At 59.5% G+C, this 24778-nt stretch overlaps 1 protein-coding gene across 1 annotated transcript; it reads right to left on the minus strand.

Annotated features, from left to right (window-relative positions):
* Window positions 1-894: 894 nt before the first annotated feature.
* DEAF1 (DEAF1 transcription factor) lies at window positions 895-24722 on the minus strand. The gene is made up of 12 exons (XM_019437635.2): window positions 24229-24722; window positions 21886-21983; window positions 19717-19846; window positions 19303-19449; window positions 18639-18778; window positions 18056-18121; window positions 15373-15499; window positions 14262-14390; window positions 13678-13806; window positions 11969-12216; window positions 5076-5165; window positions 895-1316 (listed from the first exon to the last, which is right to left on the minus strand). The coding sequence occupies exons 1-12, from the start codon at window positions 24515-24517 to the stop codon at window positions 1212-1214; spliced, it is 1698 nt and encodes a 565-aa protein (XP_019293180.1). The 5' UTR covers window positions 24518-24722; the 3' UTR covers window positions 895-1211.
* Between the last annotated feature and the right edge of the window lie 56 nt (window positions 24723-24778).

The raw sequence follows: 24778 nt of genomic DNA on the forward strand, positions 1-24778 counted from the left end.
GGCTCGGCTCGGGAGATAGAGCAGCATCTCCGGGACCCCCATGCTCACACCCCTTCCTATCAGGACTTTGGCCACCCCCTCAGCTCGTTCTGGAGCCAGTGTCCCCAAAGCCAAGTCTTTAGGGTGCTACAGACTTGGGAGAACTTTCTGGAAGTAGGAGCCCAGGAAGGGTCAGGGCTGGGGGAATTCTCCCCCTCCCACAGGGGTGTGAACATGCACAGTTCGCAGAACCGGCAGATGAGCGTGAGAATCCAGGGAAGCGTGCCATCGTGCCAGCGCCCGGGGGCTGTGCCGGCTGCACACACAGGGCGTGTCTCCGGCTGGGGTGGGCCTTCACCTCCCCCCCACCCCCGGAAAAATGGAGCTCCCGAGCCTCACGAGTGCAGAGAAAACAGGGCGACGCCAGGCCAAGGGCTCGGGGGCCACGAGGGCACTTCTGGAAACCCGCAGAAGTTTCCAGAACATGGGCAACTTCCTCAGGCACCACCCTTGGTCAGCAGAGGAGGCAGGTCTCATTTCCAGAGCCAGCCAAGTGCTCCAGGCACCGACCCCTCTCTGGCCCCCTGTGCCCTCTGCCCCTCGGTGCAGGTGGAAAGACGCAGGGCTGGCCTGGCCTCTGGGTGGTCGGGGTTCTCGGGGTATAAGCTCATGCTAGAGAGAAGGAAGGCCGTGTGGCGGCGGCCATCAGGCAGCGAGTCTGGGCCGTATCACCTCAGAGACTGGGCCTGCGGCTCCCAGCAGGCAGGTAGCCAACGGCCGCCGGGGACAGTGCCACCACCCACTCGCTGCTCCACACACTTGGGAGTTGTGGCCTCCGGACTGCGCGTCAGGAAACACAAAGCTGAGGCCCCCCCACCTCCGGGGCATCTGGGAAGTTGGAGCTGGGGTCACCCGTCCGGTGGGGCAGAGACGTCCGCTTTATTGACAGACACATTATGTACACGCGTGTTACGGCACACGACACACCCGTGGGGAAGACCAGGGGATAAAAAGAGCACCGAGAGAAGGCGCCAAGGGCCCGGGGCCGGCGTCCAGCCGCTGCCCCGACCTCCCTCAGGGCTTCTGGGCAGCAGGGGCTCATTTCCAAGGGCGCAGGTCACTTAGAGTCTGTTAACAACTTGACCAGCAAGCGTTTTCACCTCCTCAGCATCCTCCGGAGTCCCCGACCTGCGGCAGCCCGGCGGCACCGTGGAGAGGGGACCCAGGGACCCTTACACGGTGACTTTCTCCATCACGCTGTCAGTGACGTGGACTTCGTCCGCCTGGACGGTGACAGCCGCCGACTGGCCACACACGTGCTGGTGGTCCTTCCAGTCCTGAAAGGAAGGGCACGCCCCACGTGACCTGAGTGTGACCTGGGGAGCAGGGCCCGAAGCCCACCCCCTCGTGGCAGGCGCCGGCTCAGATGGCAAACAACCGGGGTGACCCCCGAGGACACCGACACCGTGAGGCCCACCTGCACTCTGATCCCTCTGTCGCCTGAGATACAGAGAAAAGAAAGTCACGCCTGCAAGGAAGTATTTGTAGCCGGTGCCGTCGTCGCCCACGGTGTTACACCGGCAAAAATGAGAGAACAAAGCTGGGGCCGGCCTCATGTCCACAGAAGGGTTCAGTGGCTGTGGCCACGAGAAGACTGGGGACAGGGCAGGTGTGCCGAGCAAGATACCACGTCCTCGTGAGGGGGAGCCCACCAAGTCCCCGGTCAGGGCAGATGCTGTCGGGCTGTTGGCAGGGGGAGAGGGGGCTGAGCTCAGGCAAGGCTGGAGCCCGTCTGCAGGCAGTGAGAAGCCACCTCTCAGCCCAGACTGGGGCTCTGGACGAGGACCGGGGGGCTGGACAAACGAGGGCCGTGTTAGTCGAAACAGATGTAACCCTCGACCGGAGGTGAGCCTAGGGCTTGGTCAAGAGATGACGTGATGGGGGGGCGCCTGGGTGGCTCACGTGGTTAAGTGTCTGACTTCGGCTCAGGTCACGATCTCACATTTCGCGAGTTCCAGCCCCGTGTCGGGTTCTATGCTGACGGCTTGGAGCCTGGACCCTGCTTCGGATTCTGTGTGTGTCTCTCTTTCTCTGCCCCTCTCCCGCTCATGTCCCACCCCCTCAGAAATAAAGAAACATTAAAAAAAAAAGAAAGAAAGAAAAGAAACTACGTGATAGGAACGAACACAAACACGCTGGGCAAAAGCAAGTACAGATGGGGCGCTGTCCAGGACGGCAGGGTTCCAGCTGGTCGTCTCTGTGCTGTCCTACGTTTCCTAGGTTTTCTACAACAAGCCTGCCCTGTTCTCACAGTAAAATAATTATATCCCAAGAACAGAAGTCTCCCCGGGAATCACCCACAAACTGTGGGAACGCACAAAATGTGTACAACTGCCCGGGCCGGCCCAGGCCATGGCATCACACCGCACGTGACTGTGAGCTCGAAAGGCGTCGTGGTGCAAACACGACAGTGTTTTAGGGGAAAACAGGAGGCCGGCACAAGTTCTGAGACACAACACCCACAGTGTGATCTCCATGAAAAACTTTTTTGATACACTGGACTTCACCAACGTTAGAAACTTTTGCCCTGCAAACCTGCTACTAAGAAATTAAACAGACAAGTCACAGGCTGGAAGTCCTGGCAAATCACGTATCTGATGGAGGCCCGTGTCCAGAGCGTGCACAGAACCCTCTATACTCTTACTGAAATGACCCAATTCAAACGGGGGCAAAAGGTCTGAACAGACGTTTCCCCAAAAGAGACACACGACTGCCCACTAAGTAATGCGAAGGTGCCCAAATGACTGGTCGTTACAGGAATGCCAGTTAGCACCTGGTGGACAGCTGGTGGACAGCTGCGGCCGCTGGACCATGCCACGTGCTGGCGGGGGAGGGGTAGCACCCGCAGCCACTTGGGAAAGCGGTCTGGAACTTTCTCGGCAAAGCCAAACACAAACTGCCCGCACGACCCTGCGAGCCCACGCCGAGGTCCCAGCCCGGGCAGGGGAAGACACGCCCACCTAGGAAGGGGCGCGAACTCACAAACTCGGAGAGAGCGGCACTCCTGGTGATGGCCAGCGGGAACAGGAGAAAAGGGGCAAAGCCCGGGCTCGTGCCCTGGAGCGGAAGCCGCGAAAATGCGCCAACGCGAGGAGCCAGGTGCCCGAGACCACACATCACAGCACTCGCCACGTGACGTGCCCAGAGGAGGCAAACACACGAGGACAGGAAGTAGACTCGTGCTTCTCAGAGGCTGGGGAGGGGCCCACGGGGTCCTTCAGGGGTGGTGGACCGTTCCACGACCGAACTGGGATGTTGGCGCTACAAGTACTAACGATCACCAGGTCGTACCCTGAAAACGGGCCCGTGTCGTGGAGTCCATGCACACACGGCAGACGAGATGCGGAACGGAGACCACATCTGCGAGTTAAAACCTACCAGGTCATGGCCCTTGTCACCCCGCAGCACTGACCTCCCGCCCACGTGTTCGCAGGAGGGATCGAGGGAGCCGTTCCGGACGGGACTGCTGGCCGTCACATCAGCTTTTACCGGTCACCACGAGGAGCCCAGGCCTCTGTCTTCACACCCCCCACCCGCTGTTCATTTTGGGTCCCACATGAGAATTACGGATTTTGAGATTCATTTTGTATCAATTTACAGAAATAAAACCAAAGCATGTCTTTATCAATAAGACACATCAAAGGAGAACAAAGTTAACACAATCCAGGGAAAAAGGGAGTCTTCGTCCACAAAATTATACCTAAAGTTTAGCCTGCCTGCTTCACAAGCACACAGCCCCAGGCTGCAGTTCAGACAAAATCTCATCTGAAGCGATTCCATCGGGAAGCAAACCCACGTGTTCCAGTTCAAGGAAGATGCAGAAAGCGAGGCCCAAGGTTGGCCACATGGCAGCACCAGCCTGGGGCCCGCCACCGGCCCTGGCCACCCCACGTGCCCGCTCCTCCTCCGCAGCCCGGGGCACAGGCTGCTGCCCGGAGGCTCTAACAAGCCCGATGCCCCCTCCTCGGTGCTGACACCTACAGGGGAGGTGCAGACTTCCGGGCCCCAAAACTCTACCAATTGCGGGTGGAGGGACCGACGGGCTCCGGGCTACCAGCACGCGTGGGAGGCAGGTCCTGCCCCACAGACACACCTACAGGCCACCTAGCACTTGACTGCAAGATGCTCTCGCGCACTCTCCCGGGGCCGCGGGATGTGCGCACATGCCCTTCCCCCCCACGGCACTGTGGGGAGCGCTCAGCGCTCAGGCATCTGCAGACCCGCTGGAACTCGATGTGCACTCGGCCCTGACCATTGTCCCCACCCACCTCCGTCTGCCATCTGCTATTCCTGCTCCAGAAATGCTGGTGACAGAGGCTCCAGAAAGCCACCTGGCGGGGACAGTGGTGTCGGCAGGCACACAGCTACCTCTTAAGGCAGCATGGGGGCCACGCTAAGGGCTCCATTAGCCAGTATTTATCCATGAAATACACTGCCCTTCTTAACTCTGCTAAGTTTCAAATCAGCACCAAGAAGAGACAGTGACAGCCCTGCTGAGTGTGGGTGGGAGAAATTAGGGACACCTGAACCAGCTAGCACCAGTGACTCCAGAAAACAGCGGCCGACAGGGGAGACACACACACACACACACACACACACACACACACACACACGGGAACAGCCGCTTGCCCAGGCCAGCAAATGCCTGACCATGAAGGCCTCGGGCCACTGCACGCGAGGTGTGTGGCTTCTTCAGGGCTTTGGTCCTGCGGACACTTGCAGGAGACTGAGGCCGGGCAGACAGGACTAATGGGCGGACTGTGCCGCGGTGGGCGAGGGAGGGAGCCGGTGCAGCTGCCTCTCCTAGCGGGTAGGCGGTGGCAGTGCAAAGGGCATGTGCATGGGGCGGCAGGGGGGCACGTGCGTGGGGACAGTGTGGCAGGGGGACACGTGCGCGGGGACTGGGAGGCAGGTGGTGCACACTTGGGGACCGGACAGCAGTGGGGGGGGGGGGGCATGTTAGGGGATGGGGCAGCAGGGGGCATGCGCATGAGATCAGGACAGCAGGGGGCACCCAGGCGGGAGCAGGCACGCACCTTGCGCTGGCAGAAGGTCGAGCAGTAGTTGACTTTGTGGCAGCCGGTGCATTCGCTCAGGGCCTCGCGGCCACAGTTCACACAAGACTGCTGCAAGAAGGGACACGGGCGTCAGTGTCGTGGGGACGCCTCCCAGTCACCCCAAGAACCAGCTCCCTGTCTTCACCTAAAAGGGTCTGTGCTCACCCGGGGAGAGGAGCGGCCGCGGGGGCACAGGTATGTCTCCAGAGGCTGGGAAGGCTCCTCTCTGCCAAGTAAGCAGCCAAGTCCGAACCCGGGAATGACGAGCCTCTTCCTGAGCCACCCGGACCCACGTCACCGGCTGCTGCGTGTCCACAGCCCGCACCCCAGCCACCAGCCCAGCCGGTCTCTGTGGCTTCACGGAAGTGCACACTTTGTGCCCTTTCCCCTGAAATTCCACAAGTGCAGCTTTTCCCTGAACTCACTGAGAATGGCTCACGGTAAGAGACCCGCCCGTTGCAATGCGGGCACCGGGCAGCTGTGACCACCAACCACCCCCACCCCCGCCAAAGCAGGGAGCTACGCCAGGCACAGGCTGGAGCACGGGGTCTGTGCAGGCCAGATGGCAGGGGGTCTGTGCAGGCCTGACCGCGGCGCGGGCCTGCGAGGAAGGGTCAGCGGGCCAGGGTGGGACCACACACACGTTAAGTCGGACCCTTTACAGAAGAGTCCGGGCTCTGCGAGGATGTGCACAACCTGGTGAGCCGCGTCCGGGTTCTATTTGAACTTCAGCTTCCTTCCTTGCTGGACATTATTACATCCGGCACTCTCACGTTTTCCCACTCATAAGCCCCCCGGAGCGTGCTCGGTCGCTACCAGGAATAGGAGCGCCAGCTGGAATCCGAGGCGCTCACTTGGCACCCCTGCCTCTGCTTTACGAGACCCAATACGAGACAGTCTGTGGCCTCATACAGAAATTAGCCTGGGGAGAGGGAAGGCTTCACGCCGAGAGGAAGCGGAGCAGTGGGGGGGGGGGGGGGGGGGGCGGCGCTGGAACCCCACAGACAAGAGGCTGTGGTGCACGGGGCTCACCAGGATGGTGCCTGCCAGCACCGGGCTCCTGTGCTGGGTGAGCCTTCCTCACCGCCCTCGGGCTGTACGCTGGAGGAGGAAGCAGGGGTCTGAATCCTCTCCCGGGACGTCTGGCCCTGAGGGCCAGACAGCACACGCTCACCTGGGCCTCCCGTATTTGCGCTCCCAGCACCCAGCAGTGTTGATGGGGTGCAGTGACCCTGTGACCTGAATCAAAATGTCAGAACGAAGAGACCGAATGGGGCGGTTCCTCTACCACGTGTACGTGCCTTTGGTTCCTGGGCCTTCCCAGGGCACTCTGGGGAACATCGTTTTAAGTTTATTCATTTTAAGAGAGAGACAGAGAGAGAGAGCACATGAGCCAGGGAAGGGCAGAGAGAGAGAATCCTAAGCAGGCTCCGTGCTATCAGTGCAGAGCCCAATGTGGGGCTTGATCCCACAAACTGTGAGATCACGATCTGAGCCAAAATCCAGAGTCAGACGCTTAACCCACTGAGCTACCCAGGCGCCCCCGAGAAAATTATTTTTTTACCAAAAGTAACTTGTGGTTCGGACCAGAGTGAGACACGCCAGCATGAACCGGTGTCCGCTCAAGGTCCGGATACCGACAGACAGGTGCAGAAACCCGAGAGCTGTCTGTACACACGGGTTGTTTGTACACGTGGCTCCGACTGTCGGCCGAGAGGCCCAGAGTGACAAGGAGCACGCCAGCCCCAGAACGTGGCTCCCAGGACCATCCTCCAGGGGAGGAGCCGGGGAGAAACGGCTGGGCCCGGGCCCGGGGCAGGAGACGCCAGGAAGGAAGGAAGTGCCCACCAGCAAGTGCACTGAGGGGAGGCCGCCAGAGGGACACAGGAGCCAGAGGCGAGCTCCCGACGGGCAGAGAAGCCCACACGTGAGCAAAGTAAGGCCTAGAGTATAACCTGGAGTGTGAAACATGTGGAAACACACCCATCCCAAGTCAGACAAACGAATAAAAGACAAATCCCCAAAGCGGAATTCCAAAAACATACCCAGACTCCCCACGCCCCCATCCAGGAGGAGGACAGCCCCACCCCCACCCCGGGGTGGACAAGCTCGGTGACTCAGTGTGCAAAGGGAAAAGACACTTTTACAGAGGACAGACCTCTGAGTCCGCGCCCTGCCTGTGACATGCCCCCAAAATGCGCACGCTGAGCGTCTGGGCGTTGGGGCCTCTAGGTTCGCGTCAGGTCGTGGGGGTGGGGCCCCCATCACGGGGTTAGTGCCCTACAAAGACAGACACCAGAGAGCACTCTGGGCCCATGTGGGGTCCGAAGTCAGGAAGAGGCCCCACGGACCAGACCCTGTGACCTTGCCCCACCCTGACTCCAGCCCCTGGCCAGCTGACGACCACACCCCAGGCGTTCCACTTCCGCTGGTGCACTTGGATGCCAGGTTACACGCGCCTCTTAACTAAGCACAGAAGAGCAGTGGGGAGGCCACCGCTGGCCGGGAGGAGCCCCCGTGGCGCCCCCAGCCAGATGCCGGACACCGTGCCCTGGGTGGGGGAGACAGGACGCTGTGCCCCGGGCAGGGAAGGGCGTCTGCTCTTGGCCCAGGTTAACCTCTGGCGAGCTAAGTACACACAAACGCAGACGGCTCATGACGACAACTGGAAAAACACCCTGAATGGTCTCAGCCGGCCTAGACTTGATCTTCTGTTTAAATTCCAAATAAAACGTCCACGCGGGGAAGCGCGAGGCCTCCTCCCTCTGCTGCAAACACCTGGCTTCTCCTCACTCGCGGAGATCAGGAGGCCAGCGGACCCACCTCTTCCTGACTCCCATGGCCTTCCCAGGTCGCATTTTGTCCCCCTGGTCCCCCTAGCACTCAGGGGGGCACTCTGGGACGGTGCTACCAGCGTCCGCCTCTGCGGTGGCGAATGGGTCCCCACACTGCAATCAAACAGGAGGACCGCTCGCAAATAACAAACCTTTGAGGGCACAGAAACTTCTCCTGCTCTCCGCAGGGAGGGGCTCTGCAAAGGGAAATGGGCTTTCACCCCGGCTGATGCCAAACGCTCCCGCCACACCAAGTCCCAAGACAGAAATCCCCCCTCCATGGGGCTCTGCCCCGAGGGGACGCCGCACCCCCAGGCCCCGAGGGCCGCTTCCCGAGGCTGGGAGTGCTCTGGGTCTCCTCACACGCTGCTCGAGTGGGGGCCTTCCCGCCCTTCTAGCCCCTCCTGACCCTGTGAAGTCCCCGGAGAGAGGGCCCTCCACGGTGTCAGGCAGATGTGAGGGCCCCTCATTTCGAAATCCAAGGGCCTAGAGGCCAGCTGTGGCCATCAGAGAGCCACACAAGCCGGACCCGTCGTCCCCGTGTGGAGCCCGGGTCTGCCAGTGCACGTGACCTCACCAGGCTACCCAGGGAGCAGGGCTCCACCGTCAGGAGCGCAAAGCTGAGCTTTCTGCCCAGCTGGCCCTTCTGTCTGATGGGAGCCCTGTGTTCACAGGGCAGGACACGGGGGGAGAGCTGCACAGGGCACAGGCGGAGCACGACGGTGTCCCCAGGCTCCGAAGCACACAGCCGCCCTCTGCCAGCCACCAGGGCTGGGGCACCCACCAGGTCCCTGGCTGAGAACCCACAATTCGGCGACCATCTAGGTAAGAACACAAACTGCTGTTTTCCAGTTTACGCTTCTGCATCCGATCTGAACCAGCAAGACGCAGACATTCCTTCCTTTTCATTCCTTAGATGCTCCAGGACAGCTGTGCAGAGACAGGCTTCCTCCCCAGAGGGACGCTGCCGGACAGAAGGACGGACAAGCCCACAGCTGGCGGCTTCCCGGCACACGGCCTGGGCCACAGGACATGGTGGGGGCGGTCCCCACAGCCTCCCTTCACCCCTCAGATCCCTTTTAATTCTGGGGGGAAGGTACCGGCAACACCCGTTCAGTGACTCAAACGGAACCTGCCACTGAACAGGCGACCGGCGAACAACCTTAACTTGTGCGACGACAGGGGTTTTTTTAAAGTGCTTTTTCTAAAGAAACACAAGTCACCAAATTGACAACAGACAAAAAGGGCGCCTGGGTGGCTCAGTCAGGTGACTGTCCGACTCTTGATTTCGGCTCCGGTCATGATCCTAGGGTCACGGGATCGAGCCCCGTGTCTCAGCGTGGAACCCTCTTTAAGATTCTCTATGTCCCTCTTTCTGCCCCTCCTCGCTAGTGTGTGTGCACTCACGCTCTCTCTCTCAAAAAAAGGTAAATAAATAAAAATAAAAACAAAAAAATGGGCAAATGGTCTGAGGAGACACTGCCCCAAAGCAGACACACGAGTGTCCAGCAGCCCCTGGCACGGAGCTCGGCGCCGTCGGTCAGGGAGGAAAAGCGAATCCGAGCCACGTGAGACCCCACTTCACACCGACCGGTGTGGCCAGAGTCTCGCGACCTACACGCCACGCCAAGCAGTCAACGTACACGTGTAACTGGAAGGGAGCAGACAGAGAGACCGGGCGTTAAAAATAGTTCTAGAAACAGTGACTGAATCAAACTGAATCAAAACCAAGGTTCGAGCTAATCCTGCCCTCTCATTTACGGTGTCCTGTTGCCCTGACCGGTCTGGCCTGGGGCCTTGCTGATGCGGGAGGTCTGCCCCTCGCAGGGTGAGCCCATCCCTGGAGACACTGAACCGTGTCTTCCTGAGGCGACACCCCCACGCCCTCCTCCGTGGTCTCCCACACCCCACCCTGCACCTGCCCAGGTCACCAGAGGTCAGGCCCCAAAAACCAGGCACAGCGGGCTCACCCTGCTGTGTGCGTTCCTTCCCGCAGAAGCCACTGTCCACACCCGCCCCCCATCTCCCGACCCACCCACATGCTTCCCCCCGTGGCCCAGTCTGCTGCCGCGTGGCACGCGTGCGTCCTGTGCGTCCTGTTTCCACGGAGCTGTGAGCCCTCACTTCTTCCTTGAGATAGTCATCCAGCCTCCGCGTGCCTTTGCGCACCCCGGCACCCTGACATCATCAGCAAGCCCACCAAATTTAAATACAACGACAACCACACTCAGGTGCATCACGGCCAAACTGCCAAACACCAAAGGCAGAGACAGAACAGTCCTCGACACAGCCAGAGACGCAGGGCGTATAAGAGATCGAGAATCCCGGCGGCACAACGCACGACGAGGACGGGCTAGCATCAAGGTGCTGGTGACCACCAGAAGGCGAGGTCACTCAGGATGTGCTTCCGAAAGGAAAGGTGACAGGCGGGCGTCTCCACAAAAACAAAGGACAGAAAATGCGGCACCGGAGGCGCAAGCGGGGCTGAGGAGCACGGCCAAGGCCAGCACGGGTGAGCGCACGCGGGGGTGGGACACCAGCCTGTGACATCAGCCCGCGCACGCGGGGGGTGGGACATCAGTCTCAGAGACTGAAGCTACAGATCCTGTCACGGAAACAAGACTCTGTCAGAATCCAGTGATGCCAAGAAACCTAGAATTCTCAAACACTGGAGAACCCAGCAAGCATTATCTTTGGGTAAAGAAATTAAAACCTTTTTTTCTGCTTTTCTCTTTCCTATAAAATTCATCACTGATTATGTATTAGTTTGGAACTCTAGCTTTTAAAAAAGGTTTTTTAATTTATCTCCTTCAGGAGAAGCAACATTTTTCTTCCTTGGAAGAACATTAATCACACGTTAAGTCATATAGAAAATCGAGAGCCTGCAAAGCTCTTCTTCCCTCTGATTTATAAAAAACGGGAATAAACTAACAGAAATGTTCGTATTATAGATATGACAGGGAAAAAAAACCAATCTGACTTTTGTTTACAAACCAAAGTCCACGTTTACTGTAACGGAGAAAGCTCCCGTTAAGAACACATCGCTGCTGTGCCCCCCACCCCCACCTCCCGCAGGACGCCTCCGAGTGCCCCACGCCTGCCGAGCACACGCCTCGGCTGGTGCTGCTCCGACCCTGGTGACCCCGGTGGCCTGCGCCCACCGACACCTGGGAGGCTGGCCCTAAGCAACCTCCAGGCCGCGCACAAAAAGCCGCAGGGGCTGCAGTGACGAGCTGAGAGAACGTCCCCCGGCTGTGCTCCGTGAACCCGGACGCCCGGGATCCTCCTTCGGAAGAACCTGCTGGAAGCTGGAAGTGAAACAACACGGAGGCGGCCTCCATCAGGCATGGAGGTGCAGGCGGAGGAGCTCAGACGCGGAAGCTTCCAGCTGGTAATGGGGGAGACGCACGCCTGCCAAACACCCCAGGGGACGCATCTCCAAACTCAACAGAACACAAGGCACGTTTTCACCACATGACAATAATCTGAAAGTATAAATAATGCCCGTGACAGGTGAGTGTCCAAAAACTATGGCTGGTGTGTAGAACATTTTGTCCCTTTTGAAATAAGCTGATTTTATTTATAAAAGCTCAGGGGCGCCTGGGGGGCTGAGTCGGTTAAGCTTCCGACTTCAGCTCAGGTCATGATCTGTGGTTCATGAGTTTGAGCCCCACGTCGGGCTCTGTGCTGACAGCTCAGAGCCTGGAGCCTGCTTCGGATTCTGTGTCTCCCTCTCTCTCTGCCCCTCCCCCCTTGTGCTCTCTCTCAAAAATAAATAAACTTAAAAAAAATTAAAAACAAAAGCACAAATATCTCCCCACCAACAGCATTCAGTTATCTGTGAGAAAGGCTTCGTTTGTAAACGATTCTCTAGCGGTGCTCTTCCAGGAAGGTAGGGGACGGCCACCCCCGGAGCCAGCGGAAGGCGGGGGGGCAGGTGGCCGCAGACCCCGGCATCTGCCTGCACCGACATCACCTCCCCCGGCATCTGCCTGCGCCAACGTCACCTCCCCCAGCATCTGCCTGCGCCAACGTTACCTCCTTGCGATCTGCGTCCGCCTGGACTCTGGCCTGGGCCGCGGCGGCTTCTCTGTAGGAGCTGGCCTGCTTGGCTTGTTCGAACAGTGTCTTCAGTTGCTGGGCCGTGTTAAGCAGGGAGTTGACCATCTCTTCCAGGTACAGCCAGTTCCGAGGCTCCGACATCTCCAGCCCGCTGACCACCGAGGGGGAGACGGCTTTGGTGGGGGTGGAGGGTGGGACAGCCAAGGCCGGCAGGGAGGTCAACACTAGAATATTCGGAATGCAAATAAAACAAGAAATTAATATGTCTCCTCCCTTCAAAGCGGTCTCTGTTAAAACTTCTAATCCAATGTTGGAAAGTGGAGGCGCCTGGGTGGCTTGGTTGGTTGAGCATCTGGCTCTCGGTTTTGGCTCAGGTCATGACTCAGGGTTCATGGGATCAAGCCCCACATCAGGTTCTGCGCTGAGAGACAACCTGCTTGGGACTCTCTTTCTCCTTCCCTCTCCCTGCTTTGCATTCTCTCTAAAATTTACAAAAAAAAAAGGAGGAAAGAAAGAAAGAAAGAAAGAAAGAAAGAAAGAGAATGAACGAACGAACTGCTTAAAAAAAAAAACTCGGAAAGTGTGGGGGCAAGGGACAGACATAAATACCACGCACCACACGGCCTCCCTGTAAACTGCCCCAGAAGATGGGGAGACATTCTTCCAGTCACAGCACCACACTTGAAAGCCCCCAGTGCCAGCACCAGAAAGCACACATGAAGGCCCAACCACGGACGTACGGGGCTGGAAGCCAGGCGCTCACGGATGACCCAGACCACAACGAAATGTGCCCCGTGCAGGGCAGCCACCCGGACAGCAAGGGGACAAGGACAGCCTGAGGCAGTGGCTCCGACCGCGAAGCATCCCGTCACGTCCTCCCTGGCATCCACGGCCACACACGGGGTCCTAATTAAGGGTCACGGAACTCAGGTGTCACGGGGGAGGACAGCGTTACAAAGGTGGAAAGGAGGAAAGCAGGAGGGACCCTGTGGTCTGGACGGGGCCAGAGTGGAACACACGTGCGCGTACGTCCCCACCTCCGTGCGCCGCGCGGCCCCGCGGGCAGGGACACCCGAGTGCGGCGAGCATGCCCCTGGCTGAGCGATAACGGTCTCGCATCCAGCCTCCCGGGACAGACGCCCCGATGGGCCCGTGCAGGGGGTGGGGAGGGGGAGGCACACATGGCGAGCAAGCCCGCGAGAACGGAAGGAGGGTGGCGCGTCTATAAAGCTACACGTTTCTGTCGCCGCGTCATCTAGAACGGCAGAAACGAGAAACACACAAACGCCCGCCAGCTGGTTTCGGAAGCTCCCTTTAAACGAAGCGCACTGACGGGGACGTGCCCCAGCTGTGTGATTAAGTGAAGGACCACAGCCGCCAAGCGTATGCAGTGCGAGGCCGTCCCGTGTCAGACCGGGAGCGAGGCAAACACCTGCACTTCCGCTTCCGCCCGTACCGAGCCCCGCGCCGCCCCAGGGAACACGCCAGAATTCGCAGCCTCCCTCTGCAAGGGCCTGGCGTCGTCTCAGGTCCGTGCGGACCACCCAAGTGCGTTCACAAACGCAGGCCCCGATCCGGCGCAGCGACGGGAAAGAACCCACGCGAAACCTACTTCGTCAGAAAGTCTTTCCCAAGAGCGACCCCAAGGCCAGAGTCGGCGGGTGCCGGACGTCTCTCGCACCCACCTATTTTGGGATGAGACGTTGGCAGTGCTGCTTCCGGGAAGGGTGCGATCTGGCAGCTGTCCTGATACCCTGGGTAGTGCGGCTCCGGGTGGCCGACTCTGCACGGGGGCTGCACGCCTGCCTCTTGCACTGTCGGGGACGAGAGGGACAAGACAGCCTTGGGACCCGGCTGGGGCCTGGCTGGGGCTGCACAGATTTTAAATCTCGACGAGTCTCCAGCTGCACCGTCCAAGGAGGTAGCTTCTGAGCCCCAGAAACGCGATGAATTGTTTGAATCGCTAGTATCCGGGATCTACCGGGTGACGTACAATGTTAAACGTTAACCTCCACTCTTTCCGCTTTCTGGACGCGGCTAGTGGAACATCTACAAGCACACGTGGCCTCGGGAGTCTCTGCCTCGCAGCCGGTCCACAGCAGGAGTCGGCAAACCGTGGGCATTTTCTGCCACAACTGATAGACCCGCACGCCTGCCCGGCGCCCGCCCGCGCACGCCAACCCGACGCCCCTGCTCCAGGCTGCTCCAAGCCCCAGGTTAACAGGGGTGACGCGTGTGGCCCACAGGGCAGGTGCCAAGGACAACTCACCCGTGGCTCCCGCGAAGACATCGCCCTGGGCCGGGCTCTCCGAGATGACGGCGGTGGCCTCCACGGTGGACGCCCGGTCAAAGGTCAGTGCGCCCGAGGTAGTGATCTGTCCTGAGGGGGTCACGGTGACTGGAAAAGCAGAAGTGCTTTTTACCACCGGCTTGACCACGGCGCACGCCAAAGCCTGGACCCAGCACGTGCCCCAGGCACCTCTGCAGGGGCTGGAGAAGACCAGGGACCCTGCACCTCTGACGGGAACCAGGGCCAAGGCGGCGGGCTCTCTAGGACACCCTGCTCACATCTGAACCGGCAACAGAGGCACGAGCTGCCTTGTTGGAAAACAAAACATAAAGTTGGAAGTAACTGCGAGACTCCTTTGTGGCTGGAATTAAGAAAGACGTTCCCAGAGGTTGGGGCACCCGGGTGGCTCAGTCAGTTGAGCGTCTGACTTCGGCTCAGGTCGTGATCTCACGGCTCACGAGTGTGACCCCACGTCAGGCCGTGCGCTGACAGCTCGGAGCCTGGAGCCTGCTTCGGATTCTGTCTCCCTCTCTGTCCCTCCCCCACTTGCACTCTGTCTCTCTCAAGAATAAATGTTAAAAAAAAAATTAAAATAAAAAAAGATTCACAGAGGTTGAAGACGAAAGCAGACTTGCCCCCACAGCCCTTCATGCTGCCCCATCCCCTTGGCCGCAGGAACCACAGAGAGAGAGCGCCAGGGTGGGAGGGCAGGGGCGGGGGCGAGGGGTGGGGGGACCGCTCTCTGTAGATGCTTGTTCACAGCCTCGGGCACAGGCGCTGGCTGCAGACACCTGTCTCGTCCCTGCCTCGCCCCACTCCGGTTCACACACAGCCAGGGTTTCCCTCCGTCCACCTGGTCCCCACTCCGAGACAACCGTGTGAGGCATCTGGACATGGGGGCTGAGCGAAGGTGTTCCTGCAGGTGCCCCCTCCCAGAAGGCATGGCTCCTGGTTCGTTCCATTAGGAGACACCTGCCGGGGGCACGCCAGGGAGTCTACGGAGATGAGGAAAACCCCCCAGGGCGGCCCCCACAGAACAAGGGAGCCCCAGGGGTTGGAGGGGCCGCGGCTCCGCCTCGTTCAAACTCACAGGCGGTGGCGGCGGTGGCGGGAAGCAGCGTGATGTTCTTGGGGGGCTCCTTCTTCACGGGGGTCGCAGGCGGCTCATTCTCCTTCTTGCGCCTTTTGTAGGGGACGAAGAGCCTGACTGGGCCGCTCTGCGGGGAGAGGCGCAGTGAGACAGGGCCAGCGCTGTCCCCGTGCCCGTCTCTGCCCACACCTGGGGGAGGGGGGGGGAGGGGGCACAGCAGGACCACGGGCGGGAAGCTGCAGAGGCCCGACCTCTCTGCAGGCCCCAAGGTCCCTGAGGGACAGAAAAGATTCTTTCTAAAGGAATACACGAAAAGCAGCGTTTAAAAACAAGATAACGTTCGTCAACACACAGGATTCCCAGGGACTGCTAGAAGACAGAAAACAGAGAACGACCCGGCAAAGGAGAGCCTCTGCCCCACGGGACAGAACATTCCAGCAGGACTGAAGAGGCTTTGGGAACAGACGAGAGGAGTAGCAACGGCAGAAGCCAGCCCTGCACCTGCCACCTGGCTGTCCAGCCTCAGGCAGGAGGGGAGGCCAGTCTCTGGGGTCGCAGCCCTGCCCCGGCTGCGGTCCCCCGAGGCCACCCGAGCACATGGCGCCCTCCGCTCTGTGAGCATAAAGGGGGTCCTCGGAAGCCCTGGGTCGTGCCTGCTGGCCATTTTCTCCTGTGTGGCTCTCACGTCCCGTTTCTTTGCAAGTCTTACAACGTTTTCGCGAAAGATGGACGCTTTGGTGATGCGCAGTAGCGACACTGAGACGGACTCCTCTCCAGGGTTCCTGCTGCTGATCAGGTCAGCAACCTGGCTGTCCCCAGGCAGCAGGGAGGGTGTCACACCCAGCAGGGGCTGTGTTGTCCCCCGGCAGACTGCTCACGGCTCCGAGGCCTGGGGGCAGATCCAACTGCATTAGGGCTCCTTCATGGGGAGTTTTCGAGGCAAATCTTTGAGGTCTGTTCTTATCCCAGACGGATTCTTCTTAGCCGCCACCTTCCCTACTTCTCTGGTTTAGCGGGTTGCTCTCACTGCCGACCAGCCGCCTCTCCAGGGCTCCAGTCCACGTGGCGAGGCTCTAGAGCTGGGGGGAGGACGCTGGTGGCACGGTCTTCCTGCCCTGCCACTCCTGGGGGTGGCCTCTGCCCTCAGAGAGGAGGCTGGTGAGGGAAGGAGCCCCCAGTCTCTTGGCCACACCTGCCCAGAATTTAGTTTCTGCGACTCAGAACCAGGGCTGGAGATGTCCCGGTAGGCGGAGGGAGCCCTAGGCCCCCAAGTTCTCCCCTGTGTTTTCTTCCCAAAATGTGGGTTTCATGTTTTGGATAAATTTGGATCTGTGATCCATTTTGAATTCATCTGCACATGAAATGCCAGGTTGGGGCCGAGAAGCATTTCTACGCCGAGTGCAGCTGTCCCCACCGCCACGCAGCCGACACCCTTGAGTGCGAGTGCACCCGCGGCCCCGCCGACCCCTCGCCCTGCCGACGCGCACGTCTCCATCACAACAGCAGTGGGAAAGGTCCTCAAGGGCTGGGACCCCTCCGACTTCGGTCTTTTCCTCCAAATCGCTCTGGCTGTCCTGCTTCTTTGCCTTTCTTACCGACTATAAAACCAGCTTGTTTAAAGCTCCACAGAGCCCCGCAGGGATTCCGAGGAACCGTGTGGAGACTGCAGACCGTGAGGGCAGCGCCCGAGCCCTTCCTGGGCCTCCAACCCCGGCCACGCCGCCTCGGCTCAGGGCTTCCCGCGTTTCTTTCCACAGCCGGGTCTAGGTGTGTCGCACACGCATCCCTCGCGTGTCCTGTTTACACCCGTCTCCACGTTCTCCAGCAACTGCAAAGAGTGCTCGCAAGTTTTCCAAACTCCCTAACGGGACGATTCCCTCCTACTCTCTTCCCCCTACGAGATCTCAGGGTGCTCTCCCCGGTAGTTTCTCCAAGTGAACTTGAAAGCTACTTCATTTTCACAAAAATATCCCATTGTTCACTCCACGAGAATATTTAATCCATACACGAACTAGACGATTTGAGGATATTTCATTTTCCACCCAAGACTGTGATAGGTCTCTCCAATTACACCTCCTTTCAAATCTTCTAAAAATTAACCAGATAGCTCATCAAAGTAAAACCAGGATATCTCGTTGAACAGCTTTCTAGTTCACTTGAAAACATCTCAAAGTAGAACTTAACAGTAAGGAAGGCTGAAACCAAACTAAGACATTCAGACACTACACGTTACTCTCACGTTTTTGAAAGCTACACAGCCACAAAGGTTAAAATCAATGAAAACGTTCATTCTCTTTTTGAAACTGTTATTGAGAACATAGAAATGTTTCAAAAGACCTTAAAAGCCCCTCGTAATTTCAACGTAGTACTTTTAGGACATAACGTTAAAAAACACAGGATGTAAGACAGCACACACGTACTCCCCACGACCGTAAAGAACACGGTGTGCTCCGTTTTGGGGTTAAGATGGTGACACTGGAGCGAGTTCCCCGCCTGCACCACCTGCAGCATCAGAGCGACGCCAGAGACGCAGAGTTTGAGAGAGAAACGTGACAGCCCCTGGATCGGCTGCAGGGGCGCCAGAGCCGTGTGCGGGGCAGGGCGTGGGGGCATCGCAGCGGCCCTGCCCGCCCACGCGCACCCCGGCCCCACCAGGTGACCCCCCCCCCCCCCGGCCGCTCACCAGGGTCATGTCGTCACAGCAGGCGGCACAGGTGCATGAGGCAGCGTGAGGGTTTAAGATCCCGTCCTGAAATTCAGAGAAGACACGGTACGTGAGAAAGTCGCCTTTCGGCAGCTCTACGGCGTGTCTGTCGCTCATAAACACAAAACCCTGTCGCTTCCAGAAACACCTCTTCCTCGCACTTCCCTGTTGTACGAGGCGGTTATCGGCGGCAGGGTCCACCGAGTCCCTTCTGGGAGGTGAAGACTCTACGAGCGTTATTTCTTGACCAACACGCAAAGCGCTACCTGCAAAGAGCAGTGAGAAGCCCGCCCCTCTCACGACGGGTAAACCGGGGTTGGGGGGGGGGGTGGTCAGCGTCTGGGAAAGGTCACGCGCCTCCAGGGGAAGCTACGGTGTTGCCTCAGGCACTCCTGGCAAGCACCGTAGGCACCGAATGCGTGAAACACCAGGACCCTAGGCGAGGTCACCTGCCCGGGACCGCACGACCAGGCGGCCTCTGTCTGACCGCACATGCCGGCCACGCGCCGGGGCTGCCGTGGGGACCCCCCGCTGTAGCTGCGGGGGGACGGCGCGCACACACCTGAATGAGGCACTGAAGCGGCCTGCCCGCGTAGCGGATGCTCCTCTTCCAGTCCTTACTGCTGGCTCTTCCGGCCATGGCTTCGAACTCAGTCGGGCTGTACCAGTTCTCCCCCTGCTTGATGCATCGGCCCCGGCCGCCTGAAGTGACACGAAGGACCAGCAAGTGGCCGCACCGCCCGCCCCCAGCGGCCTCGGCTGGCTCTTCCTCAGATGGGCCGCAAACGCCACAGCCCCCCTGCTGGGCCTGCGTGACCCCCCCCCCCTCCCCCACGGCCGGCCCGCAGCAGGCAAGCCCCCGCCACGAATCCACACTCGCAGGCCCACCGCACCTCCCCGCCCCACTGTCCACGGCCACCGCAAGCTCACCCTGGTCTCACGATGACCTCCTGCCACCTGCCCCACCCTGGGAACTTTCCCTGTGGGAACTCCTCTTCCCCCGCTTTCCCCCCACCACGGGTTGCTGCGTCTTCTCACTGCGTCCCCATCACGCCCCAAACCTCTCCACGGCCCCAGCTCTAGTGCCCGGGGCTGTGAGCCACGTCCGCCCCGGCACGGTCCACACGTGTGTGGGGCCGCGAGGGGACGGGCGCTGTGGGGCCGCGAGGGGACAGGCCTGGCCCACACGTGTGCGCTGTGGGGCCGCGAGGGGACGGGCGCCTCACCTGAGCCGAGCCTGCTCTTGAACAGCGTGCCGCTGATGTTCCGGCAGCGCACGGGCAACTCGCTGTCGTACACCGAGGGGTCCCAGTTATATTTGGTTCCGCCTCGCTCCTGGCCGGGAGCTGCAGGAGTCGGAGGGCACTGAGGGCCTTGGGCAAAGGAAGCGTTTTGAGAGTAAGAGACGCCGGACGCACCCAAGATAACCAGGCAAGTACAACCACGCCGACTGGCTTATAACGGCGGGTCGTCCGGCTGCCCACAGACCACCCCGACTTAGCGGCACCAGGCAGCTCTTTCTCGGCTCGTAAAACCCCACTTTCTCTCCTTAAACAGGAACATTTATATTACGAATTCACCACAAAAATAAACAGGTCGCCCCCAGCATGAACTCCACAAGCACCCAGGTGTGCTGGCACCTGGAGTGAGGGGTGCAGCTGGCCCCTTCAGCCCCGCCGTCTCCACGATGCTCCCGTCCGTGTGCACGACAATCAGCGTGGCCTTCTCTGTGTTCAGGCTGTCCCCGATCTGCAGGGCTGTCCTGCCAGACTGGAGGAAAGAACGTTCCGTGAGTCTCCCAGACAAACAGCTGCGGGGCCTGCCACTCGGTGCGACGGGACATGGGCCTCGCTGACCGTCACCGACAAGGGCGCCAACCGTGCCTCCGTGGGCTCTTTCAAGATGCCGCTAAAAGACCTAAACACGGGCGCCCGGGTGGCTCAGTCGGTTAGGCGGCTGACTTCGGCTCAGGTCACGATCTCCCAGTTCATGGGTTCAAGCCCCACATCGGGCTCTGCGCTACAGCTCAGAGCCTGGAGCCTGCTTCAGATTGTGTCCTTCCCACCCCCTGTCTCCCAAAAATAAACATTAAAAAAATTAGAAAATTAAAAAAAGACTTAAACACAGAGCCAAGAACAAGAAAAGACACTGCCATGTCTGGGTGGCTCTGAACAAATGCTCACTTACCAAAGTTAAAAAAAACAAATGTGTCCCACACACAAGGCCCAGAAACAGAAAGAGCCCTCACGTCTACCTGAGCAGTTCCTGCAAGTTCACAGGTCTTGAGGGAGGGTTCTGAGGGACCAAGTCCACAGGCACAGCCAGGGTCTGGGGCAGGACTCTCTTCTCATGCTCATGCCCCACACACAGCTCTACTGATGGCCACCAGACGCCAGGGCCTCCCCAACCACACTGCTCACACACCTGTCCACAGTGGCCGGGTGCTATCGGGACAGCACCTACTTCCTCTGGGGCCGCCTGGCCCTGCCCTTCAAGCAGCCCTACCCCCCGCCCTCCTCCCCCATCCCTGCATGAGCCAGACGCCCTTCCCTGTCCTTGCTGGAGGAGAGACCCACCCCGCTGTCACTAGGAGCACGTTGCTCAGATCTCTGGCAAACTCAAGGCTTTGCCCAGAGAGTCCTGGGGTGGATGACACTCTAAGCAGCCTGCTCACACCCACCATTCTGGGACGTTCTAACACTTGCATGGTCAGAGCATGGAAGCAATGAAGGCAAAGTGAGAAGACGTTTCCTAAAATCTGAAAATCCATCAGGGGGGTGAGTACACCTCCTCGCGGAGCTGAGGGACCCCCACCCATGAGCACACGCATACCTGCACACGCACCCAGAGCCGGGGCTCATCACCCAGAGGGTCAGGGCCTCAGTAAGGGTGTCGCACTGCTCGTGTCTGAATCACTAAAGACACGCAACTCTCTACAGAAAAGAGGGAATGTTCTGCGTTCATTTAAGAATCACAAAGTATTTTCCTTATTATTTTTTAAATGTTCATTTTTGAGAGAGAGAGAGAGAGAAACTGAGCAGGGGAGGGGCAGAGAGAGAGAGAGAGAAACAGAATCGGAAGCAGGCTCCAGGCTCTAAGCTGTCAGCACAGAGCCTGACACGGGGCTCAAACCCATGAACCGTGAGACCATGACCCGAGCTGAAGTTGGACACATAACCAACTGAGCCACCCAGGTGCCCCAAAGTATTTTCCTTATTAAAGCCAATGGAATACACATATATTTGAGACCCCCCCCCCCCCTTGTCAGTTTCGTCTCCGGACCTCCCTGTCCTCAGAGCCCGCTGCAAGGACCATGCCCAGGAGGCACGGTCCAGGCTGTGCCCTGGTTCCCTGACCCTCTGGCTCCAACCCCTTCTAGAAAAGAGGACAAGCCAGAATCTGCTTCTGGGAAGGAGAGACCCGTTGGAGGCATGAAATTGTCAGCTGGCTATCAGCTTGTACGCATGCTGACACCCTAAGAAATAAAGCAAGTTTCTCAAGTCTGTACTCTGTTATTAAAATTAAGAGGGTGAGTCTGCTGTTTGCTGCCATTCCAATGATAGCAGCTTTGCTTGCAGGTGTGTAGAGTCCTAGGTGTGTGATTAAGACTAAAATAAAGAGAAACGGTAACTAACGGTCCTGGCAAAGCTCCAGGAGAGTCCCCCATTGTGTGGTTGTCGGGCAAGGATGGGAGATCACAGCACACTCCTCCTGGCGCCCACACAGCCCTGTGCAGGGCCTCTGGGGGAACCGGGGTCAGGGAGGTCACACTCTGGGGTCTGGGGAAAAGTGCTCACGGAGCGGCTTACCAGGACGTGTCCCGAGAGTGAGGCGGCATTTGCCACCGACGTGGTGAAGACGTTGTCTGCAGAGGCGCCCACGTTGGCCACGGTCACGGTGGTCACCTCTGCAACACAGAAGCCTGATTCAGCACGCCATCAGAGCCAAGGGCCTCCCACCAGGGCCCCAAAACAGCATTTCCCAAACAGGTATCTGCACTTCCAACCACGGGACTCCCAACATTCTTACACAAAGTGCTCACTCCACATTTCTGGACCACAGTCTAAGCCATCTGGGCCTTAGAAAAAGAAAAGAAAGAGGCAGCTCTCCAGCCCACTAGAGCCTTTTATTCACAGTGAAAACCCGCCCCCGCCACGCTCCCACTGAGCTGGCAGCGGGCTCTGCCAAACTGCCCCCGGGCTTCTCGTTCCCTTTAGCATAAAACCATACACCAAGGTTCCAGGAGTCCGGTGACCATCCTGTGGCCAGGCTCAGGCGGAGCTCCCTCCCTTCCTGGCACCCTCTCGAAGGTCAGCACAGGCCAGGGCTCAGGTCTCTCCTGCCTCCTCCTGGACCCCCTCTCCCATTCACTGCCCACGGAGAGGCTTTCCCGCCAGCTCCTTGGCTGGGCAGGCGGTCCCCTCTGTTACAGAGCATTCTAGAATGGCCCATGAATAGGGCAGTCTCTGACTTGGGAAATGCTCACAAGATACTGGTGGAAAGAGTCCTGCATATTCCACTAACCCAGCGCCCACCAAACTGCACTGAAAATAGCTGTTCCCCTGTCTGCTCCTCCAGCAGACCACAGCCTACGTCCCTGTCTGAACTCACGCTCAGGCCAAGCAGCTATAAGGCCCGAGAAGAGGGGGCCCCAGAGAGGAGACACATCCTGCCGAGTTACCTGCACCTGGAAGGTATCTAACCTCAGCAACTTAAAAAAGTTTTAATGCTTCCATGTATGCAAAAACACAACTATCAAATTCTGCGGATAAAAACACGCAACGCCAATACACTTCTCTGATGCCGTGACGAACTATATCATGTTTCTTTTCTGCATCCAGAAAACATACGCAAAAAGCAAAAAAAAAAAAAAAAAAAAAAAAAAAAAACTGAAGAAAACTGCACGGTCTGAAGTCCCAACATCAAAGCAGAGTTTAGCGATGAGAACCAAATACTCTAATAGCCACAAAGCCTTCTTCCTTCTTTTGTGAGGACCCCAGACAGACCACACACAGACCAGCAGCTCTGGGGCAGCAGGCCAAGTCCCCCCGCCTGCAGCTGCTTAGGGCTGGATAAACACCGGAGTGACAGGACCACCGGGACACAGGCTGCTGGCTCCTTAGGGGAAAGTGCCTGACAACACGTGCCGTGCCGGCAGTAACTCAAGGATGCACTTCCTGGGTCCCCACACTCAGCTAGGGAGCTCCCAGCTGGGAAGGGATACAACACTTGGGAAAGTCTCTACCTTCTTTGGGATGGCGATCTGGGAAGGCACTACTCCTAAAGGAGGCTTTGGGGCACAGTCTGAGGCTCCACGGGTCATGACACTTGAGAACGAGAATGTTCTGTGTGGCAAGAAACAAAACCATGGGCCAGTTTTCCCCTGGGAAAGGAGCTTGCCAGGAATGGTAGGGGGAAGGGAGGATCCATAAAGGAGATGGGATGTGGGGGGCCAGGGACGGACCAGGAGGGGAATCTAAGGAGTCAAAGCATGATGCCGACCTCTGCTCCCAAAGGCTGCAGGGCCTCCCAAGCTGGGTGAGCATTGCCTTGCTCCCCAGCTCTCAGGTCACCCCTGAACTGGACCTTAGGATTCCAAGTGATCAGACACACCCAACCTCAGGCTGCTCCAGGGCAAGATCCATGTCTGATCCCCACTCCCCTAATCTTCCCAGCCTCCCTTGTCACCAGCACCAGGGACAGACAGAGAAGACAAGCAGGGCAAGAGGCAGGTGCTGAGAAGGTTCTGGAAGGAGCGCAGGGTGCTCTGCAGGAAGGAACGGGGTTTGCACAAGGTAAACGGGTTCGGGAAGCATGTTCAGGGAAGTGTGCACACTGGGCAGGGTCAGGCTGGTCACATGGGGCAGGCGTGCAGGAATGGCAGGGCACACGAGGTAGGTGTGAGGCATGCGAGAGGCATGTGCTCGGAGAGAAGGGGGCAGGCTGGTCCCCAGGGCGCGTGCAGCGGGCGGTGGGCGCGGGGCTGGCGTGGGCTGCTTGTGTGCGGTGTGTGCGGGGCAGGTGCACACAGGTGCACGGGTTTGTGTCTGGGGCCGGCGCGCGTGGGTCAGGTGCGGACAGGTGCATGGGCTGCGTGGGGGGGCAGGTGCGCACAGGTGCCCGGGTCGTGTGCGCGGGCGGGCGGCACTTGCCTGCGAAGGCTGCGGCCGCGGCGGCCTCGTCGGGACCCGGCAGGGCCTCGGCACCCATGTCCATGTGCCCGGACTCGGCGGCCATCACCGCCACGGCCGTCACCCGCCGAGTCTCGCGCTCTGCCTCCGAGTCTCCGTCCTCCTCCGAGTCCTCGTCCCTGCTGAGCACCGGCTCCTCCGCCTCGCCTCCTGCCGCGGCCGCGGCCGCCGCCGCAACAGCGGCCGCGGCCGCCACCGCCGCCGCCTCGGCCAGGCCCAGCTGCTTGGCGGCCGAGTCCGAGTCCTCCATCCGGACTCCGCCGAGCCCGCCCGAAGGCGCCAGCCGGGGCCGCCCGAAGGCCGGGACGGAGCCCGAAGCGCGCAGCGCGAGGAGGGCCGCCCGAGCCGGGCCGAGCCGAGCCGAGCCGGGCCGAGGCCGCCCGAAGCTGCCAGCCGAGCCGAGCCGAGCCTGCCCGAAGCCTCCCGCGCCGCCGAGCCGAGGCTGCCCGAACAGGGGCCGAACCGGCACGAAGCGGCCCAGTCGAGCTCCGCCGACGGCCGAGAATCCGGA

Source organism: Panthera pardus, unplaced genomic scaffold (assembly GCF_024362965.1).
Source record: "Panthera pardus isolate Hobbes unplaced genomic scaffold, ASM2436296v1 HiC_scaffold_12, whole genome shotgun sequence".
Lineage (NCBI taxonomy): Eukaryota > Metazoa > Chordata > Mammalia > Carnivora > Felidae > Panthera > Panthera pardus.

What these genes read in the sequence shown, in the direction of transcription:
- DEAF1 (XM_019437635.2), bottom strand. Translation starts at nt 24,517, where the DNA reads ATGGAGGACTCGGACTCGGCCGCCAAGCAGCTGGGCCTGGCCGAGGCG. An exon ending in CGCGGCCGCAGCCTTCGCAG is followed by an intron (nt 21,984 to 24,228) that starts GCAAGTGCCGCC and finishes TCTGTGTTGCAG; the next exon opens with AGGTGACCACCGTGACCGTG. An exon ending in CACTCTCGGGACACGTCCTG is followed by an intron (nt 19,847 to 21,885) that starts GTAAGCCGCTCC and finishes TCTTTCCTCCAG; the next exon opens with TCTGGCAGGACAGCCCTGCA.